This window comes from Arachis ipaensis, chromosome B6 (genome assembly GCF_059453495.1).
Source record: "Arachis ipaensis isolate K30076 ecotype BB chromosome B6, ASM5945349v1, whole genome shotgun sequence".
Taxonomy (NCBI): domain Eukaryota; kingdom Viridiplantae; phylum Streptophyta; class Magnoliopsida; order Fabales; family Fabaceae; genus Arachis; species Arachis ipaensis.
Genome location: NC_142441.1, coordinates 15,005,109 through 15,029,347, shown reverse-complemented (window position 1 = coordinate 15,029,347; position 24,239 = coordinate 15,005,109). Strand labels below are relative to the sequence as shown.

Below are 24,239 nucleotides of genomic sequence, written 5' to 3'. Positions count from 1 at the left end.
ATGTTTGACAATTTTTATATCAAAATGGATTATAATAAAATAAATGTTGTTTGGATTAAACTATTCAAAATCACTTTTAGATAAAAATTACTAAAATAGACATCAACTTAAATAATTTTTGTATATTATCTTATTATTTTAATTTAGAAATTTGAATAGATCTTATTAATTAATTTTATAATAAAATTAATATTTATATACTAAAATAAAAACAATATAAAAAAATTGGCAAAAAATATTTTTAATTAAAACTAACAAAACATAAATTTTAGAGAGTACTACAAATAATAAAAAAATTAAATATTTATTTTGGTAGTGATTGAAATAAATCAAAAAAATTTTTATAATATTTTTTATATAGTATATTTTTAGTACTTTTAGTACTCTTGTTTAGTATGCTATAATTTATTATTATTATTATTTACAATTAATTTTTTTATTTAATTTACTTTACCTAATAATAAGATCAATAAATCATATTATAAAAAAATAATAAAAAATAATACAAAAAAAATCACAATTATAAAAGTGTATAATATCAAATAAATAATTAATAAAAAATATAAATAATAAATAATAAAAAAGAGAGTTAATATAAACAAAAATAATAAGAATTTCATAAATAATACAATAATATGCATAAAGAATAAAATTGGTATACGGTAAATAAAGATTAAATATTGATGGCTAAAAATCCATTGGTGAAATGCAAAAGTTTAGAATAATTGCTTTTTGTAAACGTAATTTTAAATGCAAAATCATTTTTGCGTTCATAAATAAAAAATTTGTTTAAACCAAAAATTAAAACTTTCAAAAGTCTAAACATGTTTTTTTTTTTTCAATGAGTTTGTCAAACACACCTTATATCATTTGAATTATAACTCGTTAGCTTATTTGATAATTGAGTTATTTTATATATTTTTAAATATATTATTTAATAAAGTAATAGTTAATTGTAACATAATGGCAACACGGTGTTTGTAGTGAAGGTGGTGGACTGAGGGAGTAAAAGTAAGAGAAAGAGATGGATGGAAGATACATGAATAAGTCAAACGTGGGACCCGGCACCGTTTGCTCTCTCTATTAAAAGACTGTTCCATCTCTTTCTTCTCATTTCTATTTCCTATTATTCCCAACAACAAATTTCAGTTCTATTTATATATATGTTCTCATCTAATCTCATGACACTGGAGCCAATTTCTCCCACATTTTTGTTCTTTTTCTATTTGTCTCTTCTTCTTCTTTTACCTATTACCATGATCAATACTTTTCTCAAAAACAAGAACATTCGCTTGAAACTTCAACAGCATCACCATCAATCACCAAGATTAGATCTCCTCACTCTCCCCAAACATGATGAACAACCCAAGAAGCCTCCCAATGTTGTGGAATCAGCCATGTTGATGAACCATCATCATTATTCTTCTCCATCCACCGCCATTGGATTTGATGACGATGGGATGACGTCATGCACAGAAAGTCTTGGATTCGAGAGTTCAAACGAGAGGTGCTTCATCTGTGATCATCAACAAGAACAAGAATGGATCCATGACGAGAATCATGATGCTGATGTTTCTGATTGGAGGAGGAATAATATGGACCGGAAAGAGAGCCGACGGGGGAGGAATTCAAAGGTGAGTAGGTCGTTTCCACCGCCTTTGACATCACTGAACCGCAACGGACAGCCGAGTTTCTTTCTCCGTCCCGTGAGGAAGGACGGCAGGTTAGAACTCACACAAGTTAGAATTCAACGGCAGGAGATCCTTCACGCATGCCGGCAGGATGGACGGTTGATATTACACCTCATCCCTGACCGTACTCTCTTTGAAGAAGAACAAGAACAAGCCGCATATGATGCTGCTTATAACCAAGAAGAAGAAGAAGAAGAAGAAGAAGAAGAAGAAGAAAAAGAAGAAGACGAAGACGAAGATGAAGACGAATATAAATATGAACATGAACAAGAAGTAATAATTGCAAATGGAAAAGATGATCAACGGAGTAGATATGGAAATGAGTTGAGGAGGTGTCACGAGATGGTGAATATGAACGTGAACATGAATATGAATCACCATCATGATCACCGACATCAACATCTGCAACTGTGTGGAATAAGCATTGTGTGAGAAACGGGTGATCTTATATGATCAAATTATTTTAGTAACCGAGTTTAACTATGTTGATTCAGTAGTTTATTGAGACATAATAAGAAGAAGAAAGAAGACTTAGTTAAAGTTGATTACAAAAATAATTTGTTCATTCGGCATATGTTTTTCAGTAAAATATTGTTAAAATAAGATAGGACAGGTGGTGGCACACGCACAATTTTGATACCGATCCAAAGCTAAGGGGACAAAAGCAGAGAGAAGGAAGCATCCATGCATGGAAATTAATGATGAAAATGAAAATGATGAGGAATAATTTAGAAGATAGTGGTAGAAGCAGTGTGTGTATGTGTTGTTGTATCGGTTAGTGTGTGAAGAAAGAAAATATCTACTATCACTCACAAAATGCTAACTTTTATGGTAATCATAATAAATAAAAATAAAACAAGATTCATTCATTCATTCGGTGCGGTCGTTTAATTTTCTTCAATTAGCTTTACTTTAATTTCCTGATGACCATCCTGCATCGTATGCACCCATTCATATTCTCATGTATTTATCATTTTGAAGCTTAGTTTTATGTTAGAAAGAAACAAAATAAAGAAAAATCATAAAACCAAACAAAGAAAATAGTCGTTTTAGTTTCATTTTGTTGATTACTATAGAGTTTAGACCATGTAAAGTTCAAATTAGGATCATTGTCCCTTAATTAACACAAAAGTCAGAGTTAAATCCAAACCTTAATTGCTCTATTTTTATTAACAATATTATAAATTTTAATTGATATCAGTATACTAAGCCTCTTAAGTTAATTATTGATGATTATTTTAATCATTGATAAGTTATCTCAATTTTGTTCCCGTTGATTAGTAAGTATTGTTATATTGGTATAAAGAGTTTAGGAAAAGAAAAGAAGGATAATTTAAAAAAGAAGAATAATTTAGAAAAAAGATTTAAGAGTATCGTATTGATTTTTTCACTTGATTATAAAATTCTTCTCAATATATAGACTAAGAGTACACTAATGAGTACACTAATTATAGAATAATATTCTAATAAATTACATTAATTTTTTTAAATTCTTTTTTATATTTTTCTGATTTTATTCCTTATGATATTCTAACAAGTATTGGTCAAATAATGTGAGCTACTTAATCAAAATTATATTCAATCAACAATCAAGTATATAGGTGTTTTTAATCAACTATGCTTTGATGTGGAAAATTTGAAAAAGAATATAATAGAAAAATCTAAACCAGGATTCTGCTATACTAACCAAATTTAATTTATAATAATCATTGACATTGGTTAATATGGAAAATTCAGGACGGATAGAACTACGGAACAAACAAAAGATTCTAGGATTTAAAACAAAAAAAAGAGTACTAACATTTAGAAAACGAATCTTTCTTTACAACGAAGAGAAGAGCCCTAAAAGCTATTGCAAAAATACATCATATTAGATTGAGAAAAAAAATGTTGGTAGGACAGGTGAAGTACAGAAAATTGACGAAAAAAAAAATAGAAAAGTGGTACAGGAAGGAGGCAACAGTTGGAGAACTGTAAATCATTAGGTTCAGGAAGAATTTGGTACAGATAATAATGAATGTGAAAGGAAAGTGATACGTCACCCTTGTCCTCGGTTGCATAAAAAGCTCGGCACGTGAGCCAATAAGTTCGGCCCTGTATCAGTTACCCGAAATACTCGGCGCGTAAATATCGGGGGCTGGCGTCACATTAAACAAGCTCGGAACAAGAGCAGATAAGCTCAACCTTACCTGTCCGAATAAAAAGACACGTGCATCATAAAGCTCGGTCCCGTATCAGCCGTCCGCAAATCTCGGCACGTGATCGGGACCAAAACAGCATCACTCAACTGAAAATAGGAAACGTGCTCAACTAGTTTACAGCACCAAAACAGAATATCTCAACCAACCTATAAACTAGGACTTATTCACTAACGGGCAGAAGACAACTCCTATAAAACCTAGCTAATATGCTTGGCTAGGTCTCAGGTTCTATCACTCTTATTCTCTCACTCTTTTCTCTTAACTCACTCACCGTGAATCACTACTGACTTGAGCGTCGGAGTATCTTGTGCAGGTATTCCCGCCGCGGTGTTTGACTTCCGGCCGGCGTCAAGCTCTTCCTCCTCGGTGTCAACTCACTCGGAAGCGCTTAAGCTCGGCCTCCCTAGTGTTCGGACGAACCACTTGGCGCCCACCGTGGGGCCCGGAGTACATCTAACCCCATCTTTTCCTTCGTTTAGTCTTCTACTTTATTTTGCAGGATTCCCGATCCTCGGACATGGCTGACAAGGAAAATCCACAACTCTCACAGGACGACCTCCTGGCTCAAATCGCTGAGCTTCAGGCGGAGGTACGGAGGATAGCCGAGCTCTCAACGCAAAACAATGGAGAGAACTCCAAAGGCTCGGCTCAAAGTGCGACGGACCCTTTAAACATCGTCCCGCCAAAGGAAAAGCTCACCCTTGACAACCCTTTCTCCGAGGAGATCACGAATTACCAGATGCCAAAAAACTTTACGCTGCCCACCGCGCTGGAGCCGTACAAGGGGTTCGGCGACCCCCGAGCCCATGTGAAGAAGTTCCAATCGATGATGTTCTTCAACGGCCCGAACAATGAGCCCGTCCTCTGTCGAGCATTTCCCACTTACCTAGATGGTGCTGCGTTACTCTGGTTTTCTAAACTTTCTGCAGGTTCGATCTCCTCCTTTGAAGACCTCGCCAGATCATTCATTGATTACTTCGCTGCATCAAGAATCTATGTACATGGCTCGGACTTTCTCGGCACCATCAAACAAGGTCAGCACGAGAGTCTGAAAGACTACATGACCAGATTCGCTGACGCCACTATGGAGATCCAAGACTTAGACCCGGCCGTTCACCTGCACGCTCTCAAGGCCGGCCTCAGGCCTGGCAAATTTCGGGAGACCATTGCCATAACAAAACCAAAGACGCTAGAGGAATTCCGAGAAAGGGCGGCTGGGCAAATGGAGATTGAAGAACTCCGAGAAGCCCAAAAATCAGACAAACAGCCACATCGGAGAGATGAGGAAAGGACTTTCAGATCGCCAGGCAACAGAGACACCAAGAAACCTCCTAAGCCCGCGTCAAAATACAACACATACACCAGATTCAACACCAGAAGAGAGAACATCATCAGAGAAATCCTCAACGCCAAAATCATAAAGCCACCAGCCCGAGCAGGGAACTACCAGGATCAACGATTCGTGGACAAGACAAAGCATTGTGCCTTCCACCGGAAGTTCGGTCATACTACAGATGACTGCATCGTTGCAAAGGACCTCCTGGAAAGACTAGCGCGCCAAGGGCTCCTGGACAAATACATCGAGATCCGGAAGGGCAGAGGAGGAAACTCGGACAGGGTAGAACATAAGCAAGCGGTTGCCGACGACAAAAAAGAAAGGACGACTCCTGATCCACCAAGAGGAGTCATCAACCACATATCAGGGGGATTCGCAAGCGGAGGAGAAACAAGCTCGGCTAGGAAACGAAGCTATAGAGCGATGCTGGCAATCGAAGGAACTATACAACCAAAGAAGGACAAAGAACCAGATGTCACAATATCCTTCAGCCAAGCAGACTTCAAATCGGCAAACCCTAACCTCGACGATCCCGTGGTAATTTCAATCCAGATCGGAGAACTGTTGGTAAGAAAAACATTGTTAGATCCAGGTAGTAGTGTTGATGTTTTATTTTACTCTACTTTTACCAAGATGAAATTATCAGAAAAATTGATACAACCCTCCTCCAGAGAGCTAATTGGGTTCTCTGGAGAGAGAGTCCCTATCATGGGACACATATGGCTAAAGACCACAATGGGAGAAATCCCTATATCAAAGTCGATTGATATTCAATACCTAATAGTAAACTGTTACAGCCCTTACAATATTATACTTGGGAGACCCGCCCTGAATATATTCAGGGCAGTGGTTTCCACATTACATCTGTGTGTCAAGTTTCCAGTGCAGGAAAACAAGATCGCTACGGTGTATGCCGACCATCAAGAAGCTCGGCAATGCTATAACGCTGGTCTAAAACCAGTATAAACAAAACAGGAAGCTCGGCCCCAGGTTCAAGCAATCCACACGTCTGCCAACACAGCGACACTAGCCGATCTCGACCCAAGGGAAGACCTCGGCGAAAGACCTCGGCCAATGGACAATCTTCAACAAATAACACTGACATCAGACGACAAACAATGCACATATGTTGGAGAAGCATTAGAAGGGGCAGACCGAGCAAGACTCATTCACATACTACGTCTGAACGCCGACCTTTTTGCATGGACACCAGATGACATGCCCGGAATCAACCCAGAAGTCATCTGCCATAAGCTCGCAATCGACAAAACAATCCGACCAGTTGCACAGAAGAAAAGGAACCTCGGAGAAGAGAAAAAACAAGCAGCACTCGAAGAAACCCAGAAGCTCTTCAATGCAGGCTTCATCAGAGAGATTCGCTTCACCACATGGCTGTCTAACGTGGTAATGGTAAGGAAGAGCTCAGGTAAATGGCGCATGTGCGTCGACTTTACAAACTTAAATAAAGCTTGCCCCAAAGATGCATATCCACTGCCTTGCATTGATAAATTAGTTGATAACGCCTCTGGTTTCAAAGCTTTGAGTTTTATGGATGCATACTCTGGCTACAACCAGATCTTAATGCACCCAGAAGACCAAAGCAAAACAACTTTTATAACAGAACATGGAAATTTTTGTTACAAGGTAATGCCATTTGGCCTAAAGAATGCAGGTGCGACATATCAAAGGCTAATGGACAAGGTGTTCCAACAGCAGATAGGCCGCAATATGGAGGTCTATGTAGATATGGTCACAAAAACACCTATGCAGAGGTCCCACTGTGACGACTTAGTAGAAATCTTCAGACAACTCCGAGCATATAACATGAGACTCAATCCAGACAAATGCGCGTTCGGAGTGCAAGGAGGGAAGTTCCTGGGATTCATGTTAACATCTCGAGGCATCGAGGCCAACCCGGAAAAGTGCAGGGCCGTGCTGAACATGACAAGCCCAAAAACGGTAAAGGAGGTTCAGCAACTTGCAGGACGAATAGCTGCCCTGTCACGTTTCCTACCTGCAGTGGCAAACCGATCTTATCACTTTTTCCAGACATTCTCTAAAGGCAGGAAGTTCAACTGGACAGACGAATGCGAAAATGCTTTTATCGAACTTAAACAACACTTAACATCACCACCAATCCTCCAAAGACCAGAAACAGGTAACCCACTGTATTTATACCTATCAGTATCTAACCATGCTATAAGCTCAGTTTTAGTAACAGAAACAGGAAGAAAGCAAAGCCCAGTATACTTCATCAGTAAGGTGCTACAACCAACAGAAACAAGGTACCCGAAGATAGAACAACTGGCGCTAGCACTAATCACCACAGCAAGAAGACTACGGCACTATTTTCAGAGCCACACAATCATAGTACGAATAGACCAACCGCTGAGGCAGATACTAACCATACCCGAGCTCGCCGGCAGATTGATAAAGTGGTCGGTCGAGCTCTCCGAGTTCGACATCCAATACGAATCAAGGAAAACACTGAAGTCACAGGTGCTAGCCGACTTTATATCGGAGATGACTAAAGACACACACAATACAGAGGCCAGTTGGAGCATACATGTGGATGGAGCGTCAAACAAAGAAGGCAGTGGCGCAGGGATACTACTAAAAGAAAGCGACAAGGTGGTGGCCGAGCAATCACTACAGTTCCGCTTCAACGCAAGCAACAATCAGGCAGAATATGAGGCCCTACTCGCTGGACTGAAGCTCGCCCTACAACTACAAATACCTCGAATAACAGCCTACTGCGACTCTTCCTTAGTGGTACACCAAATAAAGGGCGAATTTCAGGTAAAAGATCCTTTGTTAGAGAAATATTGGCTCATAACAAAGGATCTAATTTCAAAATTTAAAGAATTTAATATTATCCATGTAAACCGAGAACAAAACACCAGGGCCAATGTGTTATCTAAGTTAGCCACAACACGGCAAGCCGAAAATACATCGGCACTGTCCCAGCTAACACTTGACAAACCAAGTTTTGAGCAAGAAACAATTTTGAGTATTACACAGGTCCCAGATTGGCGAACACCTTTTATCGATTACATTAATACAGGCACCATTCCAAATGATGAGCCGAACTTGCCGCTCTTCCGAAGAAGAGCAAGCTTCTATACAGTGCTCGGAAACACCCTATACAGGCGAGGACACTCACAACCATTGCTCAAGTGCATCAGCAACGAGGAAGCCGAGGAGGTTATGGCCGAAACGCATGAAGGAGTCTGCGGCAACCATATCGGCGGCCGAGCATTAGCAGCAAAGATATTGCAAACAGGATACTATTGGCCGACGATAAAACGGGACTGCATCACAAAAGTCAAAGCATGTGATAATTGTCAAAAGCATGCCACCCTTTCAGAGACCCCAGCCGAGGAGCTCCATACCATAGAGGTAAGCTGGCCTTTCGATAGGTGGGGATTGGATATCCTTGGACCCTTTCCGAAAGCGCCAGGCCAGGTAAAGTTCCTCTTAGTGTCAATCGATTATTTCTCTAAGTGGATAGAAGCACAACCACTAGCACACATAACATCAGAAAAAGTGCGATCTTTTCTATGGAAAAATATCATATGTAGATTCGGTATCCCAAGAGAAATAATCTCTGATAACGGAAGACAATGTACAGACCATAAGCTCGCCGCCTTTCTGACAAACCTTAACATCAAACATCACTTCAGCTCAGTAGAGCACCCGCAAACTAACGGACAAGTTGAATCAGCTAACAGAATTATCTTGCAGGGATTAAAGAAAAAGCTCGGCGAAGCTAAAGGGGAGTGGGCCGACCTCATTCCAGAAATTCTATGGAGTTACAACACCAGCATTCAATCTGCCACAGGGGAAACTCCCTTCAAATTGGTATATGGCGCAGAAGCGCTCATTCCAGTAGAGGTCAGCATCCCAACGCTAAGGACCGAGCTCTATAATCAACCGAACAATCAACAAGCTCGGTCAGCCGAACTAGACCTCGTAGAAGAAGACAGAGACATCTCCGCCATAAAGCAGCAAGCCAGAAAACAATACCTAGAGCAAAGACACCACAAAAGAGTAGTTCACAGGTCTTTCAACAATGGAGACCTTGTACTCAGACGAACAGAAGATGCACGAAAACCACCAGCACATGGCAAATTAGCGGCAAATTGGGAAGGTCCTTTCCGAGTTCTCCAAAACCTCGGAAAGGGGGCTTACAAATTAGAAACCCTTAGAGGAGAGCAACTTCCGGGAACATGGAACGTCTCCTCTCTAAGGGAATATCAATCGTGACATAGCCTGTGTAATAAGCGAATGATGGTACTCTTTTTCCCTCCGACGGTTTTTTCCCAAAACACAAGGGTTTTACTCGGAAAGGGTTTTAATGAGGCCGGACGCAACAAACCATTGTAGCCATACAACTTAATGTGCAACCAAAACAGTTCTCATTTTGGCAGTTAGCATACATTTCAGCTAGTAAACACTTCAAATTATCCGAGCATAATCCTCGGAACCTTAACATCACGAGCCGAGCTTATCCCTCGGAAAACCTCCACCACAAAAATAAGTCAACGTTTTTCCCAATGAACAAACCAATCCGAGCTTCATACTCGGAATTCTAAATGCGCATACCGAGCATAATACTCGGACAAGTACAAACTAACACATTTTTACGATGGTCTCCACCATACATTCCAACAAATAAACATTTAAAATAAATCCGAGCCTTATACTCGGAGAACAACGCACGCATTCCGAGCATATTACTCGGAGAAGTACAAATGAATACAACAAACAAGTTATTTCGAGCGAATCCTAAGGGATCATCAAAACAGTACATTAAAGCCTCTACTATCTTAATCAACGGATCAAACAAACAAAGAGTGGCTTCAGCCATCATCAAACACAAACAGCCGTTTTCACATAACGGCACACTACTATAATCTAACCAAAATATATATATCACATTAATCAACAGAAGCTATAATTTCAAACCGAGCTATATACTCGGACCACAAAACATCATTGTCAAACATTAGGAAAAAAGTTCACGACAAAAATAGCAACAAGCTTCAAAGATACTACAAGCATACAAAATAAACAGGACAAACACTAAAGCCTACTCTATCTTATCACCTATGCTAGACCCCTCACTCTCACTTCCAGCAGCACCTTCATCTTCCATAAGTTCTCCATTAACGACAACCTTCATAACATCAAGCTTTGAAGAATCAGCTTCGGGATACAACACCTTAACTTAGGAAACGGCGCGATCAAACCCTTGGGCAAAGGCCTCATAGACCCCGCCTTCTAACTCTTTGATCCGAGAAGACAATCGATCGACCTCAGACTTCGTGTTCTTCAAAGAAGCCTCGTGCAGTTTCCGCTCCTCAGCAAATTCAAGCTCTCTCTTCTCAATGGAGGATGACAGCTCAACAATTTTATCATCTTTTTTCTGGATAATTTCAGACAACTCCTCTACATGTGCAGCTTCTTTTTCCTCCCGCTCTAAGGCGAGCTCCTGAGATCGACCAATGGCGACGATCCGAGCACCAATAACCTAGAAGAAAAATAACTCAGTAAACAAACAACACTATAAAGGAACATTCAGCAAGCGCAAATACTTAAGTCATACCTGGAGAAAACGACTAACACCAGCTCGGCCCACCTCATCAATCATTTTCATATCATCAGGAAAACAGCAAAGCTCGTCAGCCATAACGCCAAAAGGATAGAGCTTCGCCCACAAAGATCTGCCATGCTCGTTCTCATCATATCCGTGAAGCCTTTTCTGCGATTCATAAGCAGATTCAACTGCTTGAAGAATCAGCGACGACTCCCCCTTACCATCCAGCACCTCGGCAAGACTACCTTTAGCCTGAACCCTCTTTCGCTTAGGCTTCGGCCCAGGACCATATTGGGCTACTATAGCGGCTGGCCCCTTTCCCACATTAGACGACACTTCCTTCTCACTTTTCTTCCGTTGGCTAAAGTACGACTTCAACCCCGCAGTAGTGATTGCAGGAGCCTTCTCAGCTGTAAAATAACATGCAAACAAGTCAGGAGAAACATGGAAAATCAGAAACACAATACAAACATAACAAAGTGCAGTTACCTATATGATCATACACTGCTTGCCTATCGGAATCCCATTTCAACATCTCAGCAACTGACAACAAACCCTTCGGACCCAGAGACTTAAACAAAAAATCCATGACAATATCATCATCAAGTAACCTATCGTCTACATCCAGGGCCTGGTAAGGTTTGGAGCACCAAAATAAGGGAAACCTTTCAACCAAATGCTCGTTCAGATAGAAGGGAAAATCCTCGGGAACACTCCTAACCTTAACGAACATTGATTTGAAATCCTTAAATGAAGACTTATACAAACCGAATACCGCCCGACGAGGATAGCTACTAAGATTTACCCACAAACCTCTATTCACTCCCTTTGCCTGAAATAAGGAGAAAAACAACCTAAGAGACGGCGGACACTCTAAAAGCTCCATCAAAACCTCAAAAGCTCGAACGAAACCCCAGGAGTTGGGATGTAATTGGGTCGGGGCACAGTTCAACCAGTACAAAACCCCACACTCAAATTCGGTAAAAGGAAGTCTTACCCCCAGCTCTGTGAAAAGGCAACTGTACATATAAAAATAGGACCAGTCGTCTAACCGGTCACAAACACGATCCTCCTCCCCACAAGGCAGCAACTCAATCCTAATATCACTACCAGGCCTAACCCAGACATCCGACCCTAATAGCTTCACAGACTCTTCATCATCAAACTGGGATTTGCGTTCTCTCACCCTAACATCAACCCAATCGTATGAAGCACCCACATTACAGTTCTCCATCGAAGACAAAGAAAGAAAAAAGCAAGATGAAGAGGAAAGAAGAATTAACACTGACCTTGCTTGCTCATCTCTCAGACAAGAAGAAGAAAATAACCTCTATCCCAGATTACAGCAGTTGGGAAGAAGAAGAAAACGCAAAGTAACATAAAACCCACAAAAGAAACGGTTACTAGGCCCTATACATTTAATTCAGAGTGGCAAAAAAGAGGGAGGCATTAAATCCACTGCAAAATCCAATGGACAGGGGTGCCTAGAGAAGCGGAGCGGTTTTCACATCAATCATGTCACAACGGCACGAAACGCGAGGAAGCCAGAAACGTTCCACATTCTGAAGCAGAACTAAGCCGAGCTTGGGGGCTACAAGGGCCATACACGACATACAAACTCGGCAACCGAGGATTACGGCACTCCTTGTCTAAAAGCTCGCCTTAGTCTTGTCCACATCAAGGCAAGCTTGGGGGCTATGATACGTCACCCTTGTCCTCGGTTGCATAAAAAGCTCGGCACGTGAGCCAATAAGTTCGGCCCCGTATCAGTCACCCAAAATACTCGGCGCGTAAATATCGGGGGCTGGCGTCACATTAAACAAGCTCGGAACAAGAGCAGATAAGGTCAACCTTACCTGTCCGAATAAAAAGACACGTGCATCATAAAGCTCGGTCCCGTATCAGCCGTCCGCAAATCTCGGCACGTGATCGGGACCAAAACAGCATCACTCAACTGAAAATAGGAAACGTGCTCAACTAGTTTACAGTACCAAAACAGAATATCTCAACCAACCTATAAACTAGGACTTATCCACTAACGGACAGAAGACAACTTCTATAAAACCTAGCTAATATGCTTGGCTAGGTCTCAGGTTCTATCACTCTTATTCTCTCACTCTTTTCTCTTAACTTACTCACCGTGAATCACTACTGACTTGAGCGTCGGAGTATCTTGTGCAGGTATTCCCGCCGCGGTGTCTGACTTCCGGTCGGCGTCAAGCTCTTCCTCCTCTGTGTCAACTCACTCGGAAGCGCTTAAGCTCGGCCTCCCTAGTGTTCAGACGATCCAGAAAGTATCAGTGATAAAGGAGAATCTCATCAACTGGTTACAGAAAAGTCTAGTAGACAGAACGACGAAGGCTACTGATTATAATAAATTGAAGAAAATAATTGGGAAGAACATGTCTCAAGTAGTTTAAATACGAGAATTTGGAGCGTTCAAAGCTCTTCTGACTTTTGATTTTATGTTGAGTGCGGAAGAGGCGTGCACATTTAAAATAAATATCCTTTTGCAATTCTTTGATAGTATATGGAGATGGAGCAAAGTGAAACCCGTAAAGTGTAGTTAGAATGTTTCGGAGTTCTGTTGCATGCTTGGTCAGTTGACATTTTTAGCATGTTAAGAGGACAAGAGGGAAAATTAATAAAACGACGAAATTATGCATTTCATTTAGTGTTAGATGTGTGCAACTTAATACTTGTGTCATGGATGTGATTAACGAATAGATCCATATCACAATAAATACTAGTGGATTCGATGTGTTAGTGAAGGAAGTTGGAGGTGAGATGTATGGAGAAATTAGTAATTTGGAGCATGAGGGCGAAGTAGGGTCTAGCCAAAAATAACCAAGGAAAGAGACAGCAAAAAAGCATGTGGACATGGATGTAGTGCTTACATGGAAAACAAATTCAAAAAAGTGTCGAGATTAGGCAGCTGAGGTAGTGGTGGAGGTGCAGAGGGAGGAAAGAGAGGAGAAGGATAGGTTGGTAAGTTTCATAAATAATTTTGAATGAATGGAGTAATGTTCATTCAAAATTGAATCACAAAAAATATATAACGTATCAAGTAGATTATGAAGGAATTGAAGAAAGTGCTGAATTTGTGGGATGTGATATAATGAGTAATGATTCCAACTTTGAAAGAACATTGACTTGGATTTATAGTGATATGAATGATGGGCCAAAAAATAGGGGTATAATGAATCAAAACAAATGATGGGACACTTATTACATGTGAAATTGTACAGTGGTTTAAGTTGAAAAAAAAACGGCAATAATCAAGTTAAACTTTCAGAAGGGATAGGGTCAAGTGGAATTTTGTGAATATTGAGTTGCAAAAGATAGATTTTCATAGGAGATGGAGGAAGTGGGTTATGGAGTGTGTTAGCACAACTTCTATATCTGTATTGATAAATGATTCATTATTTAAACCTTTTGAGATAGAATTGAATTTGAGACAAGGAGATCTATAGCCTCCTTTCTTATTTGTTTTTGTTATTGATGTGCTACATCAAATGGTGGGTAAGGCAGTTAAAATGGACGTATATTCTCTCTACTAGTTGGGAGGGATAATATAAAGTTATACTATCTTCAGTTTGTAGATAACACTATATTGTTCAACCCATTTGATGAGGAGACTATCAGAAATTACAAGAGGATTCTGCGATGCTTTGAGGTGATATCGGGGCTAAGCATTAATTTTTTGATAAATTCAATTTGATCCCGGTTAACTGCGAGCAGCAATGGGTGTAGAGTATGTGTGGCTTACTGGGTTGTAAGGAGGATACTATTCTAGTTAAGTATCTTGATATCGCATTAGGAGCAAACCCAAAGGTTGGTTAAGACCTGAAAATCAATCATAGATAAAGTAGAGGAGAAACTCAGCTTATAGAAAGCTAAGGTACTCAATAAAGCTGGTAAGTTGGTTCTTATCAAATCAGTCTTAAATAGCTTGCCGATATACTACTTGAGTTTGTGTAAGATGCCGAAGGCTGTTGCAGAAAAGTTGATTTCATTGTAGAGAATATTTCTATAGAGTAAGGAGGATGATATGAATGGTATGGCATTGGTTAGGTGGGAAGTGATGCAGGTTCCAAAAAAATTAGGTGGACTAGGAGTCGAAGATGCAGTGATTCGTAACACATGTCTTTTATTTAAGTGGTGGTCGCATTTTTATAAGGAGAATTATCTGTTATGGAAGAAGGTGGTATGCTCATGTAATAATTTGAATCCCAATGAGATATTGTTAACCAAGCACTATCTAATAGAGGCAACCCATGAAAAGATATTTGTTAATTACAGATTAAGGAACATGTGAGGGAAAAAATAATTGCTGGCTTATTGATGGAGAAAAGTGGCGCAAGAAGGATTTGATTCTAGTAGGATGTTTGGTTACAATGTGATTTTTTGAAAGATTGGTTTCCGAGATTCTTTTTTTTTTTCAAATCAAAGAGGATATGTCATAGGGGACTATAGGTTCTGGAATGACTTAGAGTAGATTTGAAATTTTTAATAGAAGTGAGAGTTACACTAATGGGAGTTAGAATTGGTTAATCAATTACATGATAATTTAAGACCGGTTAAACTAACAAATGACATTGAGAATAGAGTTGTATGAAAGTTTGATAAAAAATATGTTTTTTTTTACTAACTCTTTTGTGCAAATATTGCAATCAGAATATTTTGGGAGGATGTAACAAGTTACAACTTCACTAAAATTATTGTAAATGCTTAGTTCCACCAAGAGTGGAATTGGTTGTTTGATTTGTATTGGTAAGCAGAGTTAATACCAAGAAAAGACTGAGTAGGCTAGAAGTGATTAACTTGCAAGATAATGTTTGCGTATTATGTAAAAACTCGAGATCTTTTTCTGTTTCAAACCAAAGAGGATCTATCATAGGAGATTGTGGGTTTTGGGATGGCTTAGAGTAGATTTAATTCCATTCGATGCCTTGATGTGTTTGTTGAGTGATTTCAAATTCACAAGGCAAGGTTTGGATGGAAGAGGTCAAGAAAAAAAGCATGCAAAGTGGAGAATTCATGAAGAAATGAGCATTTGGAGATTTGAAGGCCACGCGCACGCGTCACCCACGCGTACGCGTGAGGAGGAATTTTGGCCAGCGATGTGCACACGTCATCACGCGCACGCGTGACGAGCGGCACGTGACTCACTTAAAGTGAATTCGCTGGGGGCGATTTCTAAGCTTTCCAGGCCGAAATCCAACTCATTCCTGAGGTTATTTGATGCAGAACTCAAGAGGGGTCAAGGGGGGACAATTAGTTTAGTGTAGGAAACATGCCTTAGGTTAGTTCTAGAGAGAGAAACTTCCTTTTCTCTCTAGAAATTAGGGTTCTTAGTTTAGTTTTCTTCTAGATTTAGGTTTAGGTTTAATTACTTGTTTTGATTTAGTTTTCTTTACTTTTCCTTGTTGATTTACTTCAATCTTCTTAGTTTTCCTTGTTAATTTCTCTTTTTGGTTACTTTTATGTTCATGCATTCTTATCAATTTCAATTTCCTTTAATGCAATTTGAGGTATTTCAGGTTTAATGTGCTTTCTTTAGTTGTTATTGTTAATTTCTTGCATTGGGTAGATTTTATATTTCTTGCAATTTATTATGCTTTCCTTTTATGCCTTCCAAGTGTTTGATAAAAATGCTTGGTTGGATGTTAGAGTAGTTTTTGAGCATTCTTGGCTTGGAAAGAGAAATTAGACAATATTGAGTCACGAATACCCAACTTATGTTGGTGATCTAGAGTTGTTAGTTAATATTGTTTCCATTGACGCTAATCTTTTGCTAATTCAATTAGTAAGTTGATTAGGACTTTTAGATTGAGATTAACTAGTCTTATTAGACTTTCTTCGAGTGTTGGAGATGACATTGTACCTTCTTTCGTTGGGGATGACTTAATAGGATAAACTCTTGATAATTATTTTGTTATGATTAATGACTAGGATAGAAAGCCTATATTCTCAATCCTTGCCAAGAATGTCTCTCTTTATTACTTGCTTTCTTTAGTTGTTTGTTCTATTTTCTTGTTAGTTAATTTCTTCCACCTTTACCAACCCTTTTGACCTCATAACCAATAATTGAGCACTCGATTTTGATTCCTAGGGAGAACGACCCGAGACTAATACTCTCGATTATTTTATTGGGTTGGACTTGTGATAACCAAAATTAAACTTTGATTTGAGGATCGAATGTCGGTTTGGGCTATGCTCACAACGAAATTATTTTGCTAAATTTCGAACTGGTATAAATCTTTACATCAAGTTTTTGGCACCGTTGCTGGAGAATTGCAATGTGTGCTTGTTATTGGTTATTGTATATATGTAAATATTGTGAATAGTTTGCTCTTTCATTGGTTTGCTTGTTTGAGTTAGTAGTTAGATTTTACCTCTGTTTTTTTATGCTTTTTGTTTTTGTTTCTCTACTATGAATTCTCATCCCTTTGACTATGAGTTTGGTTCAAATTATGTTGTAGGAAATGAGAACTACAATGACAACATGCATGCATCAAGTATGGTACAATCAAAGATGGGAGGAGTCTCAAGGAATTGATCACTCTTCGTGGCAACAACCTCCTCCGGTTTCTTATAGGTATAATTCAACTCCTAATGCATATCAACCTAATGGATGTGGTGACCCTTATTGTGGTTGTCAACCACAATCATCATATGCCTATGAACCACCTCCTCAACATAGTTTTGAACCACCAAATACCTCATTATGACCCTAATCCTTATCCACCATACCGACCACCTTGTGAGCCATATGAACCATACATAGAACCACAAGAATTCCAACACAATTACTCCCAAGAACCACCTCAATATACACCATCTCCATACCCTTACCAAAATGAACCACCTTCCAATTATGAACCCTTTCTCTGAAACAATGAACCCTCTTTTCCACCACCACTTTCATTGGACCAATCTCTCTAACCCCTAATGCAAGAACAACAAGAACTTATAACTCATTACCAAAACCAAAGGAAAACCATGGCTAGCTTAACCAAAGTGATGAGCCAATTGGCATCATTGTGCTCAACTATCCAAGATACCCTTATTGTTAAATGTGGAGGATTAGTTAAGGAGCACAATGAGAAGGAGAATTTGGAGCTTCAAGGTGGAGAAAAGGAGTTGAAGCAAGAAGTGCAACAAAGGGAGAAAGTTGAGACAATTGAGCCGGAAGGAATAGTTGAGATTTAGGAGATGTTGAAGGTCCATGGGAATGTAGACTTATATAATTCTCTTCCAAGAAGCTTGATATTGATGTTGAGGAGGGTGTACAACCTCCAAAGCATATCATAGTTGGAGATCTTAAAGAGGTTGATCAAGAGATGGATTTAATCATTGATGAATTTCTATCTACAATTGAATCCTCTCCCATTGGACTTGACATAGAGATTAAAGAAGAAGATACACAACCGCCCATACCCTTGGTAAGCAATGAAGAAGAGATTAAATTGGAAGAAAGCTACCAAGAGGAAGATGTTAAAATTGAAGAAGCTTGCAAGGAGGTGGAAGTTGTCAAGGAAGATTACAAGGGAGTGGAGCTCGCATTGTCAAAGTTGTTGGAGGCCTCCCTTCCTAAGTTACCATCATCCTTTACACCATTCAAGTGGGTAAACTTCATATCTCTAAGCTTTCTAATTCCGCTTGAATATGGTTTGCTTGAAACGGATGGTCAACTTAGAGCTCTTTGTGGAATGGAAAGAAAGAAAGAGTTGGTTAGTGGTAGGCGTCACAATCCTCGGTTCATTATGGTTGGAAACTTCAAGTTTGGGAACAATGGTTGGTGTAGAACCAATTTGCATGGATCTAGGATGATGTTTGAGTGTCCTCATGAGAATTCTAAGAACTTGCCACCCGAATGGAATCACCATGATCAACTTGAAGACGTGTGTGAAAACAAAGTGTGGGATCTCGGATTACAAGAAGAGAATCAATTTTGGGAGCTCATGGTTTGTGAAGAACTCCATCAAAGCTTGGAGCTATCAATTTTGAATGATGGAGCTTATTGAAAGTCCAAACATTGGTGGATGTTCAAGGATGGATTCAAGCACAAACTACCTTGATGAGAGCTCCCCATAAGTCCAACTTAAGGACACTAAATAAAAGTGCTAGGTGGGAGACATCCCACCATGGTAACATTTTTTCAATTTTTTTGTAAATATTGGAAAAAATAGGTTTAATTTCATGTTTATGTTGGTTTGTTGAGTTTAATTAGTAGTCTAGTATGTTAAATAAGGTTTTATGGTATTTTGGTAGCTGTTTGGAGGTTTGGAATGCTTGGTTTGGTGCAAGAACTTGGAAAAATTTTGAAAAATAGAGCACCATGCCATGCGTACACGTGACCCCAAGTTTTTTGACCACTCACGCGTACACCTTGCCCTCGCGTACGCGTGACATCCAAATTTTGCAGGGTCAGTACAAAAACCAGAGAGTTACACGTGGAGTGTGCTGAAATTGTGCCTCTAGCACAATTTTCACCCACGCGTACGCGTGACTTATATCTCTCTTCACTCACACGTGCGCATCGCCGATGCGTACACATTGCAGCTCATTTCTGTAACTCACGCGTACGTGTGACACGAAGCGTACGCGTGACTCTGCCCTGTTTCACCACTCATCTTTTCTTCTCTTCTTTCTATTTCTTTCCTTCTTCTCTCTTCTCTTTTCTTTTCCTTTTTCAACCATCATTCAATACTACCAATCACCATTTCTTTTAGTTAGTTATTTAGTTAGTTTAATTTTTGTTTAATTTTCTATTTTTCATTATAGGTGTTGGATTATTAATCTTGTTTGCTATCTATTGCTGCTGATTATTGATGGGATGTTATTTTAACATCATTGTTGTTAATTTTCAATGTTAGACTTCTTTTTATTGAGTTTACATTTTGTTACTTGGTCTTGAATTTTTCATGTTTGACATCTTTGCATACCGAGTACGTATGATATTGCCTTCAAGCATCTTAACTCTTTTGAATTGCATGCTTTGACCACCATGCATTCATCATCCATTGTTAGGCAATTGTGTATTATCAATGCATTTTTCGTTAGGTGATGCTTGTTTATGATTGAAATTTATTCACATCACCTATTTCATGCATTGAGATTTTGAAATTGTGGAATTGGATCGAAAGCTTACTGATGAGCGGATAATTTATACGCTTTTTGGCATTGTTTTTAGTATGTTTTTAGTAGGATCTAGTTACTTTTAGGGATGTTTTTATTAGTTTTTATGTTAAATTCACATTTCTAGACTTTACTATGAGTTTGTGTGTTTTTCTGTGATTTCAGGTATTTTCTGGCTGAAATTGAGGGACTTGAGCAGAAATCAGATTCAGCGGTTGAAGAAGGACTGCTGATGTTGTTGGATTCTGACCTCCCTGCACTTAAAGTGGATTTTCTGGAGCTACAGAACTCCAAATGGTGCGCTTCTAATTGCCTTGGAAAGTAGACATCCAGGGCTTTCCAGCAATATATAATAGTCCATACTTTGCTCGAGTTTGGATGACGCAAAAGGGCATTGAACGCCAGTTCTACACTGCAGTCTGGAGTTAAACGCCAGAAACACGTCACGAACCAGAGTTGAACGCCAAAAACACGTTACAACTTGGCGTTCAACTCTAAAAGAAGCCTCTGCACGTGTAAACTTCAAGCTCAGCCCAAGAACACACCAAGTGAGCCCCGGAAGTGGATTTATGCATCAATTACTTACTTCTATAAACCCTAGTAGCTAGTTTAGTATAAATAGGACTTTTTACTATTGTATTTACATCTTATGATTTTTAGTTCAACTTTGGATCATATTGATCACGTTTGGGGGCTGGCCATTCGGCCATGCCTGAACCTTCATCACTTATGTATTTTCAATGGTAGAGTTTCTGCACTCCATAGATTAAGGTGTGGAGCTCTGCTGTTCCTCATGATTTAATGCAAAGTACTACTGTTTCTCTATTCAATTCAAATTATTCCGCTTCTAAGATATCCATTCGCACCTAAGAACATGATGAATGTGATGATTATGTGACGCTCATCATCATTCTCACTTATGAACGCGTGCCTGACAAACACTTCCGTTCTACATGCAAACAAGCTAGAATGAGTATCTCTTAGATATCTAATACAGAGGACCGAGTCCGAGATATTAGAATCTTTGTGGTATAAGTTAGAACCCATGGATGGCTATTCCTGAGAACCGGAAGTCTAAACCTTGTCTGCGGTATTCCGAGTAGGATCTGGGAAGGGATGGCTGTGACGAACTTCAAACTCGCGAGTGCTGGGCGTAGTGACAGACGCAAAAGGAGGGTGAATCCTATTCCAGTATGATCGAGAACCTCCAGATGATTAGCTGTGTCGTGACAGAGCATTTGGACCTTTTTCACAGAGAGGATGGGATGTAGTCATTGACAACGGTGATGCCTTACAGAAAACTTGCCATGGAAAGGAGTAGGAATGATTGGATAAAGACAGCAGGAAAGCAGAAGTTCAGAGGAATGAAAGCATCTCTACACGCTTATCTGAAATTCTCACCAATGATCTACATAAGTATTTCTATCTTTATTTTCTGTTTATTTATTATTATTATTCGAAAACTCCATAACCATTTGATATCCGCTTGACTGAGATTTACAAGATGACCATAGCTTGCTTCATACCAACAATCTCTGTGGGATTCGACCCTTACTCACGTAAGGTATTACTTGGACGACCCAGTGCACTTGCTGGTTAGTTGTATCGAAGTTGTGACAAATTATGAATTAAGATTAGAGCACAAAGTTTTTGGAGCCATTACCAGGGATCACAATTTTGTGCACCAAGTTTTTGGCGCCGTTGCCGGGGATTTATTTCGCATTTGTTTCCGGTAACAATAGTGCCATGTTTTTGGTCCGGCAACAACACTAAGTTTTTGGCGCCGTTGCCGGGGATTGTTCGAGTTTGGACAACTGACGGTTCATCTTGTTGCTCAGATTAGGTAACTTTATTTTAATTTTAAGTTTTTGTTTTTATTCTTTTGTTTTTCGAAAAAAAAAATTTCCAAAAAAAAAAATATATTTTTCTTCAGAATTTTTAAGAATCAATTCTAGTGTTTCATGATGATTTGTTGAATCCTGGCTGGCTGTAAAGCCATGTCTAAATTCTTTTGGACTGAGGATTCAACTAATCACTTCAATGCATGTAATAGCATACTAAATCTTGGTTGGTCATTGGCCATGTCTAGTGTTTTGGACCGGAGCTTTCAATGAAAGCTTGGCTGGCTAGTGAGCCATGTCTAATTCCTGGACTGAAGCTTTAGACTAAGAGTACAAGATTCCTGGAATTCATATTAAAAATTTTGGAATCCTTATTTTTCTTTTTCAAATAATTTTCGAAAAAAACCAAAAAAATTAGAAAATCATAAAAATAAAAAATATTTTGTGTTTCTTGTTTGAGTCTTGAGTCAATTTTTAAGTTTGGTGTCAATTGCATTTTTCTAAAAAGTCATGTATTTTTCGAAAATTCATGCATTCATAGTGTTCTTCATGATCTTCAAGTTGTTCTTGGTAAATCTTCTTGTTTGATCTTGATGTTTTCTTGTTTTGTGTCTTTTCTTGTTTTTCATGTGCATTTTTGCATTCATAGTATCTAAGCATTAAAGATTTCTAAGTTTGGTGTCTTGCATGTTTTCTTTGCATAAAAAATTTTTCAAAAATATGTTCTTGATGTTCATCATGATCTTCAAAGTGTTCTTGGTGTTCATCTTGACATTCATAGCATTCTTGCATGCATTCATTGTTTTGATCCAAAAATTTTCATGCATTGAGTATTTTTGTTGTTTTTCTCTCTCATCATAAAAATTTAAAAATAAAAAAAATTATCTTTTCCTTATTTTAATCAAAATTTTCGAAAATATGATTTGATTTAGTCAAAAAGTTTTTAAATTTAATTGTTTCTTATGAATCAAATCAAAATTTCAATTTAAAAATTCTACCTTTTTTCAAATCTTTTTCAAAAAAATCATATCTTTTTCATTTTTCTTATTTATTTTCGAAAATTTCAAAAATCTTTTTCAAAATATTTTTCTTATTTTATCATATTTTCGAAAATCACATCATCTATTAATGTTTTGATTCAAAAAATTTCAAGTTTGTTACTTGCTTGTTAAGAAAGATTCAAACTTTAAGTTCTAGAATCATATCTTGTGATTACTTGTGAGTCAAGTCATTAATTTTGATTTTAAAATGCAAATCTTTTTCAAAACTAATTTTAATCATATCTTTCTATCATATCTTTTTAACTTATATCTTTTTCAAAAATTTGATTTTAAAATATCTTTTCTAACTTCTTATCTTATCTTTTTAAAATTGATTTTCAAATCTTATCCTTTTGTTTCAATCATATCTTTTTAAATTTTAATTATATCTTTTTTAAAACTACCTAACTAATCCTCTCTCTCTTATTTTCGAAAATTTCCTCTCTCCTTTTTCAAAATTTCTTTTTAATTAACTAATTGTTTTAATTTTAATTTAATTTCAAACTTCAATTTTCGAAATTTAACTTTAAATTTTAAATTAATTTTCGAAATTCTCTCTCTCATATCCTTCTATTTATTTATTCATCTACTAACACTTCTCTTCACCCAAAATTCGAACCCCTTCCTCTCCTCTGAGTTCGAATTCTTCTCTTCTACATTCTTATTCTTCTTTTCTTCTACTCACACAAGGGAACCTCTATACTGTGGTAAAGAGGATCCCCGGTATCTTTAGTCCTCTTCTTTTTCACATGAGCAGGAGCAAAGACAAGAACATTCTTGTTGAAGCAGACCCTGAACCTGAAAAGACTCTGAAGAGGAAGCTAAGAGAAGCTAAAATACAACAATCCAGAGACAACCTTACAGGAATTTTCGAACAGGAAGAGGAGATGGCAGCCGAAAATAATAACAATGCAAGGAAGATGCTTGGTGACTTTACTGCATTAAATTCCAATTTACATGGAAGAAGCATCTCCATCCCTACCATTGGAGCAAACAATTTTGAGCTTAAGCCTCAATTAGTTTCTCTGATGCAACAAAACTGCAAGTTTCATGGACTTCCATCTGAAGATCCTTTTCAGTTCTTAACTGAATTCTTGCAGATCTGTGATACTGTTAAGACTAATGGAGTAGATCCTGAAGTCTACAGGCTCATGCTTTTCCCTTTTGCTGTAAGAGACAGAGCTAGAATATGGTTGGACTCTCAACCCAAGGATAGCCTGAACTCTTGGGATAAGCTGGTCACAACTTTCTTAGCCAAGTTCTTTCCTCCTCAAAAGCTCAGTAAGCTTAGAGTGGATGTTCAAACCTTCAGACAGAAGGAAGGTGAATCCCTCTATGAAGCTTGGGAGAGATACAAGTAACTGACCAAAAAGTGCCCTTCTGACAT

General features: G+C 38.4%; 2 protein-coding genes and 1 non-coding gene across 3 annotated transcripts; 2 read left to right on the top strand and 1 right to left on the bottom strand.

Moving 5' to 3' along the window:
- Window positions 1-1,066: 1,066 nt before the first annotated feature.
- LOC110263177 (uncharacterized) lies at window positions 1,067-2,245 on the top strand. Its single transcript, XM_021104062.2, has one exon. It carries the CDS (start codon window positions 1,164-1,166, stop codon window positions 2,121-2,123), a length of 960 nt encoding a protein of 319 aa, XP_020959721.1. The 5' UTR covers window positions 1,067-1,163; the 3' UTR covers window positions 2,124-2,245.
- Window positions 2,246-4,718: 2,473 nt separating this feature from the next.
- LOC110263702 (uncharacterized) lies at window positions 4,719-6,194 on the top strand. The gene has a single exon (XM_021105440.2). The coding sequence runs from the start codon at window positions 4,719-4,721 to the stop codon at window positions 6,192-6,194; it is 1,476 nt and encodes a 491-aa protein (XP_020961099.2).
- A 17,941-nt stretch (window positions 6,195-24,135) lies between these two features.
- LOC148554694 (small nucleolar RNA R71) lies at window positions 24,136-24,239 on the bottom strand. The gene has a single exon (XR_015887055.1). It is a non-coding gene; the product is annotated as a small nucleolar RNA R71 (small nucleolar RNA).

Bases quoted from the DNA above. Each gene is read 5' to 3' on its own strand.
- LOC110263177 (XM_021104062.2), top strand. From the start codon at position 1,164: ATGTTCTCATCTAATCTCATGACACTGGAGCCAATTTCTCCCACATTT.
- LOC110263702 (XM_021105440.2), top strand. From the start codon at position 4,719: ATGATGTTCTTCAACGGCCCGAACAATGAGCCCGTCCTCTGTCGAGCA.